Source organism: Mizuhopecten yessoensis, unplaced genomic scaffold (genome assembly GCF_002113885.1).
Source record: "Mizuhopecten yessoensis strain PY_sf001 unplaced genomic scaffold, ASM211388v2 scaffold10041, whole genome shotgun sequence".
In the NCBI taxonomy this organism is placed as follows: Eukaryota; Metazoa; Mollusca; class Bivalvia; order Pectinida; family Pectinidae; genus Mizuhopecten; species Mizuhopecten yessoensis.
Window position 1 is genome coordinate 62,372 of NW_018408349.1, and position 8,498 is coordinate 70,869.

The window sequence follows — 8,498 nt, forward strand, 5'->3', positions numbered from 1 at the left end:
AGATTGCCAGGTTTGTACTGACCTGCAACAGGTGGTACGTGGGACAGATTACCAGGTTTGTACTGACCTACAACAGGTGGTACGTGGGACAGATTGCCAGGTTTGTACTGACCTGCAACAGGTGGTACGTGGGACAGATTACCAGGTTTGTACTGACTACAACAGGTGGTACGTGGGACAGATTACCAGGTTTGTACTGACCTACAAAAGGTGGTTTGCGGGACAGATTGCCAGGTTTGTACATAAACTCATATTCCTTCCAGTCCCCCTCTAGGCTGTCACTGCCCTCCAACACAACTTCTGGTCGACCTCCGACCCCAGTCATTCTGAAATGTATAAATGTACATGCATCTGATGTGTTCATAATAAGACCATAGTCATTCTGAAAGGTGAGAGTATGTAACAGTTTTGTCTATATTACATACTACATGTATAGATAAACAAGGTTGTACGATGGTTTGTTTTGGAAATAAGTAACTATAGAATTCCAAAAAAGTGGACATATGTTCTGGTCTTTGTACCAGTATGTTATTTTCAAAATGAAATTATTAAATTTCAAATTAATGATGTAACTTGGATATTTAACAAAAATACAGGCAGTTCCAAATTGATTTCTTCACAACTTAAGCTTTAAATGCAATTAGTTTTCAGCTTGTACAAGTGTTGAAATTTAAATACATACACACGTTGAATGGTATTAAATTCAGACAGCTTTTACAAAGTTACAACAGTATATTTGTAATGGTATTAGTTCAGATGATGTTAACACAACTTTTCAATGGTGTTCAACTCAAACAGGTGTAACATGACATTAACACAATAATTACAATGGCATAAAGTTTAGGTTTCCATGGTTACAAGTCAGACAGGTGTTAAAGTTTATGTTTCTATAGTTACAAGTCAGACAGGTGTTAAAGTTTAGGTTTCCATGGTTACAAGTCAGATAGGTGTTAAAGTTTATGTTTCCATAGTTACAAGTCAGACAGGTGTACCACAACATTAACACAATAATTGCAATGGCATAAAGTTTAGGTGATACAAAATGTTAATGTTATCATATTGGAACATATATCAAAGGCTACTAAGACTATGTGTCCATGGTTACAAGTCAGATGGTGTTAAAGTTTAGGTTTCCATGGTTACAAGTCAGATAGGTGTTAAAGTTTAGGTTTCCATAGTTACAAGTCAGACAGGTGTACCACAACATTAACACAATAATTACAATGGCATAAAGTTTAGGTGATACAAAATGTTAATGTTATCATATTGGAACATATATCAAAGGCTACTAAGACTATGTGTCCATGGTTACAAGTCAGATGGTGTTAAAGTTTAGGTTTCCATGGTAACAAGTCAAACAAGTGTGTTAAAGTTTAGGTTTCCATGGTTACAAGTCAGATTGGTGTTAAAGTTTAGGTTCCTATAGTTTCTAGTCAGGCAGGTGTTAAAGTTTAGGTTTCTATAGTAACAAGTCAGATAGGTGTTAAATTTTAGGTTTCCATGGTTACAAGTCAGATAGGTGTTAAATTTTATGTCTCTATAGTTACAAGTCAGATAGGTGTTAAAGTTTAGGTTTCTATAGTTACAAGTCAGATAGGTGTTAAAGTTTATGTTTTCATGGTTACAAGTCAGACAGGTGTTAAAGTTTATGTTTCTATATATACGTTGTATATAGTTACAAGTCAGATAGGTGTTAAAGTTTAGGTTTCTATAGTTATAAGTCAGAGAGGTGTTAAAGTTTATGTTTCCATGGTTACAAGTCAGACAGGTGTTAAAGTTTATGTTTCCATGGTTACAAGTCAGATATATGTTAAATATTAGGTTTCAATAGTTACAAGTCAGATAGGTGTTAAAGTTTATGTCTCTATAGTTACAAGTCAGATAGGTGTTAAAGTTTGTTTCTATAGTTACAAGTCAGACAGGTGTTGAAGTTTAGGTTTCCATGGTTACAAGTCAGACAGGTGTTAAAGTTTATGTCTCTATAGTTACAAGTCAGACAGGTGTTAAAGTTTATATTTCCATGGTTACAAGTCAGATAGGTGTTAAAGTTTATGTCTCTATAGTTACAAGTCAGACAGATGTTAAAGTTTATGTTTCCATGGTTACAAGTCAGATAGGTGTTAAAGTTTATATTTCCATGGTTACAAGTCAGACAGGTGTTAAAGTTTATGTTTCCATGGTTACAAGTCAGATAGGTGTTAAAGATTAGGTTGCTATAGTTACAAGTCAGACAGGTGTTAAAGTTTATATTTCCATGGTTACAAGTCAGATAGGTGTTAAAGTTTATGTCTCTATAGTTACAAGTCAGACAGATGTTAAAGTTTATGTTTCCATGGTTACAAGTCAGATAGGTGTTAAAGTTTATATTTCCATGGTTACAAGTCAGACAGGTGTTAAAGTTTATGTTTCCATGGTTACAAGTCAGATAGGTGTGAAAGTTTAGGAGACTGTGGCGTAGTGTGAGAGTTAGGTGAAGGGGAAGGTAAGAGTTGTGAGAGAACGAGAAAGTGGAGTGACAGGGGAGTAGATCTCTACTTAAACATGTGCTGGAGGTACAATTTTCACAGGAAAAGGTCATTATAGGTATACCTATTCCTTAATTAATCATGGATATAAAAATGATTTGCTAGCTAAACTTCTCTCACTGTGCCTGTGTTTCCCTGATATGTTGCAGTTACATACTATTTTGATAGGGTACACTTTGGCATCATTGACATTGGAATAAGACAAAGTGATAATGAAATTAACAAATTTCTATAACCCTCCTTGAATTCTAACATAAAATTTTAGTAATGAGAACAAAACAAAAAGATACAGAGTGATACATGGTTCATATAGACGTACCAGGACAAACTCAGCTAGGGTTTCAGCCATTTCCCAGGTCAATGTTTTAGGAAAAAAGGGCTCAAGATTTTCTGTTTTAGGGTGAGGATTTCGTTGTATAGTATGACATTAACTCATTCACCCCTGAAGACACATTTGAACTCTTCCAAATCAATGGTTGGAATAGTTCATTATGAAATTTCAGGGAGGAATGAGTTAAAATGAATCACAATATATTTGATATAATGACTTAAATTCCTATGATAAATTCATATTGTACAAAAAACACTTCAGACAAAGCTTAGAAACAGTTCTTCATAGTAATTTATATTTTTTTTTTTTTTTTCCATAGAATTTTAAGCTCGTACTTTTCGAGCCCTGACCTCAGTTCCAGCCCTTTCTATGGTCTGTATGAACCATGTGAGAAGAAGGAGAACAACAACACAAGACCTTACACCCTAAACAATCCGTAAGAGCTAGTCATCTGGAAGGGCTCAAACTTTTGGTGCGCATTCCTGAAGATGGTGGGGACACTATAGTAGGAGGAGTCAGACAGGTAGGATAAGGGAACCTGCAACGACACCACACCCATCAGGTCAAAGGTTAAACATACTGTAGTTCCTAAGTAAAAACTTGAGGTCAAATGTTATAGCAGCAGGCAGCCTAAATATGACATACACTGTATGTGGAAATTCCAAATACCGGTATACAAATATATGTAAAAATAGATTTTTGTTTTGAAGCAGAGATGTGTAGCCATAATGCATTTAGACTATAGAGCAGAGATGTGTAGTCATAATGCATTTAGACTATAAAGCAGAGATGTGTAGTCATAATGCATTTAGACTATACAAGCATCACTACTATTGGCTATAAGATGTAAATTTTAGAAATTGTGTGTTTATGTTGTAAGAGTAATTGCTATTATGTGTACTGTCCATGTTTTACACATGACGCTTAAATTTATGGGTTATGAACAATCTTCTATTTCAACAAATTTTGTGGCTTCAAAGTTATTTGGGCTATGAACTATCTTCTGTTCAGACAAATTTTGTGAGTACCGGTAACGTTGTTAGGGTAATGAACAATCTTTTCATTCAATTTTTAACATTTAATTGAGAATGCATTGAAGAAGTTGGACTCTCAGACCAAAACTGAACTAAAAAAATTAAATATGTGATTTAAGTTCTGCTGAAACGAAGCTAGTGAAAGCGTGACAACATCCATTTTACAGTGCATGTACACAGAAAATCAGTCCACTGTAGTAAAGGGGCAAAAGACACACAACAACAAAAGTAACACAAGCAGGTTATGTACTTATAAGTCATGGCTGTATCTCGAGGAACTAAACATGTACAGCAATTTTCTTGGTGTTTTGTATAATTGGTGCAAATTTTCAAACAATTTCGACAGTGAACAATTGCCACTGAAGAGCTAATAATAAAGACAGAGTGTTCACCAAGATCGCATAGCAATCTCACGGTATTACAGTGGTTTAAATATAACAGCCAATGGTAAGGATTGCACACGGAATCGGCTCGGCCCTGAACCTCTTTATATTCCTCGAGATACAGACATTGTTGGTGAGTACAGAAAGTTAGCCAGAAGGTACCTTCTGAAAAGCCCATAAGAGTTGGTGAGGTGATAGGGCTGGAGTTTGGACCTATACGTAAAGATAGCTCTAGGTAGGTACTGCTGGGCTGGCTTACTGACCACAGTATGGGGAACCTACAAACAAATCTCTCTATTAATTCTTCTGTGATTATCACAATGTATATGTTATACTGTTAGAACTACACTATATTGTCAGAATCTTAAGACCACACATAGACAGCAGCCTGTGTCTGCTTAATCTGTATTGAAAAAATATAAACTGAACTGATATCTTATACAAAGTCACTACAGTATATTATATTTGGCATCTTGTTTTTTTGGCAATATTTCATCAACAAATTTTTATAAAATAAGAATAAATGAAACTTATATTGATTTAATAAGTGTCACTTATTTAATTGAAATATATATAAAAAATATATATATATGAAATATATATAAAGTACATCTATTAAAGTCAGCAGTATCATTGTGAGCAGCAAGTGATAAGATGGGTGGGCTTAAGTTTGAGCATGGGCTTATCAGTGATAAAGAGTAGGAAGGTGATGTGTTACAGTGACATCACATATTACTGTGTGGGTTAAACCTTTATAAACAGAGAAGCTTTATTTGGGAAGATTTGAGTTGAGTTTGACAAATTAAAATTGAATGAACACAAGTGTACGTGTAAAAATGTGCTGGAATGATTCTCAATATCTCGTAAATTTACATGTGATTTATTGTAAAACAGCAGGTATGTGTGTAAATACGTTAAAAAGTAGAAGACAACATCACAGGAAATACAAGACAACAACTCAAAGGAATGTTAGGTCAACAAACACTTCACAGAGACAGACAAAAGACATTGTATTTTCTGATAATATTTAGAAACAGCTGCAGTTGAAGCACAATGATAGCACATGCTGTAGAATATTTGTACAGCTAGGCAGATTAGAGTCATATAAATGCCCATTTGGCCTCATTTTACAATCAATGTCTATATAAAGACACAATTCATAGCCATTTTACATATTATCTTGCTGTCATATTATAACATGACACTGCCCATGGGATAACATTTTCAATACTTTAACATGTATAGCCCCTCAGCCTGCAGACATCTTGAGAGAGGACATAGCTCACAGGATCAGTAATATTCTTAGGCAAATATGACAAGTCTTAGACCTATCTGTATGATTGGGTACCAATCTAATTTGTAATAATGCACTTTAATATTACTTAGGACTCTAGAAACATCTAATGTCACAGAGAGCTGTTGATAGCAATGGAGGTGATTGTACTTGGATGTAGATAGTTATTTACACCTGAAGAAGTAGTTGTCTGTACAATTAACCACAACTTCCTGTCACATGAATTAAACGTGCGTCTTACTGAAAATTAGGGGTGTCACAATACACCTCGACCATATCACGATATACCGCAATACTATTGGAATGTATTGTGATATGTGTCCCGATATAAAGAGTCACGGCAATAAGGTGTACAAGTTACAAAGGAATTGCTGTCAGAATGATATCAAACTGAACTATATATCATATGGATCACGCCAACTTCAATTTTCAGACACCTACCAAATAAATAATAAGCTTTTAAAATATATTGCGATACAGTGATATTTCATTTCTGTATTGCGATACGATACAATACGATATACTTGTGTATTATGATATACCGTTTTTTTGATAAATTGTGACAACCCTACTGTAAATACACATATTATAGTACTAATCTTATTTTTTCTCTTTGTATATTACGCTTAACTATAATTTATATAACTGAACTTTCTGTGTATTTTTTTAATGTCTATATTGTGGGGTGACAATTCAATAATGCACTAATCTCTTAAGACAGATAATTGCACTAAAATATAAACCCACTAAAATGAGTATGTGTACAGTTTTATTCAATTATATAGCCTTTGGCTGAGGTCGATACCTGGATTTATGGACCCGAGAAAAGATATATTGACCGAGGTCGATAAATCCAGGTATTGACCGAAGTTAAAGGCTACAATTGTTTTATTATTTTACAAAACAGTAATGTAAGCAATCTGAAATAAAAACACAACAAAAAAGCTTCGGAAGTGGGACGGTGCATTGTTTGGAGACACGTCATTATTCTATTTTTAGAAACACTGGGTCCTTCAACAAAAATCACACGCTCCAAGTCAATATCGGTTTTTATCGGTGGACATGTGATGCACTCCTGGCCAATCACTTGTCGGGAATAATATGAAAAATTAATAATTTTCATTATGATGTGCATTATCTTTTATTTGATTAACATTTATTACGATTATTCTGGGTTATTTCATGAGAAAAAGCTGTCATGTTACAAAATTACATCTGACAATAACATTAGTGGCAGACAGATTGCAGATGATTGGTCATATTAGTATACAAACCTCTTCAGACAGCAGCTTTTAAACTAGTTTCACTTCTACAGGAAGTTTACACAGGAAGTTCATAACTCACCCATCTGAATCATTTGGAAGTTTTACACCTTGCTTATATTTTAGTGTAAGCGACAAGCTCTTTAAAGAGTAAGAACATAGGTTGTTGTCTGCAGACACATGGAAGTGTATTATAAACCAAGTTATGTATGTCAGTTTCTCACTTAACTATTCCAAATATATGTTACAGTTAAGGTAATCTTACATTCTTACTTGCATTTAAAAAGTATGTGCATTATATACATATATAATGATACCAGTATATGCAAGTAATATATTCCTTTTTATGATTCATACCGTTACAGTGTTGAAACTCTTCTTGATTCAAATTCTATCTATGTTTACAGTTCAGATAATCTTTTATACATATATATATGTAATAGCAGTTGGAAAAAGTATATATATAATTTGCCATTACATTAACATAATTTATCAACTCAGTATATTTCTCTGAGCATGATTAGAAGTTCTTGTAGACTATAAAATACCATAATACCTAAAAAAAACTTATTAACCAGTACTGTATACGTATATTCCTTAGCATACAATTATTTTCCGCAAATTGATGTTAATTATCTGTTTGTGTATTGTGCACACAAGAAACTATGAATTCCTACGTTCTTTGTACATAACCTGTTTTTTCTTTATTTTTGTTTATATTATGCTTTTCCATTATGAATTAACTACAATGTTGACGGTTGTTTCTCTTTTCACCCTGTACCATATCAATGTATACAAGCCACCATTTTACTGCCTTATTATTGTGCTACTTAATTTAGATAATGGGTAATTCCTTATTGCAACATAGAGTGGCTATTGGCATGTTTTACCTGGTTTGTCACACAAACGAACATTCATCTTTCAAACATACAAACTTTTTACACTGGCTTCTCAAAAATCTTAGAAATATAATATTCCAAGCTCACAGACTTGTCCCTAAACTTGGTATTCTGATTCACAAAATTAATTTATATAGCATTATCTTATCACTTTTATTAATCATTGCAGGAGATGTTGAATTAAACCCTGGCCCTGAACCGTTAAGTTCTTCTGATGCTTCTATTGCCCTGAAAACTCTGGATATTTTACATCTTAATATTCGTAGTATTAGAAACAAAATAGATGATTTGTACGCATTAGTTTCCGATTATGATATTTTGTGTTTTACAGAAACACACCTGGATGCAACCGTTACCAATAACGATCTACCTTTAAGTGATCATAGTCAAATCTATAGATCTGACAGAAATGCCTTTGGGGGAGGTGTAATGATATATATATCTGATTCAATTAGGGCCCAACGACGTACAGATCTTGAACATCATAACCTGGAAGCAATTTGGGTGCAAATTGATACACCAACTCTTAATATATTACTGTGCAATATATATCGTCCACCAAATGCACCCACCAGTTTTTGGGCTAACTTTGAATGGACAATTGAAAAATCACTTGAAATCAGCGATAATATCATAATTGTAGGTGATCTCAATTGTGACCTCACCGCTGCAACATTATCAAATCCTCTTGTAACCATATGTGAATCATTCAGCTTGTTAAATCTAATTACAGATCCAACTAGAGTCACTCAAGCAACATCTACCCTTAT

General features: G+C 33.9%; 1 protein-coding gene across 1 annotated transcript in view; it reads right to left on the reverse strand.

Annotated features, from left to right (window-relative positions):
• Nucleotides 1-8,498, reverse strand: part of LOC110459326 (lipase maturation factor 2-like) — an 86,581-nt gene that overhangs the window by 4,472 nt on the left and 73,611 nt on the right. Inside the window, exons 11-12 of the mRNA XM_021511525.1 lie at nt 4,436-4,551; nt 202-326 (exon numbers count right to left, since the gene is read on the reverse strand). Of these exons, the coding sequence (XP_021367200.1) occupies nt 202-326; nt 4,436-4,551 (241 nt within the window). The remainder of the gene's footprint in view (nt 1-201; nt 327-4,435; nt 4,552-8,498) is intronic.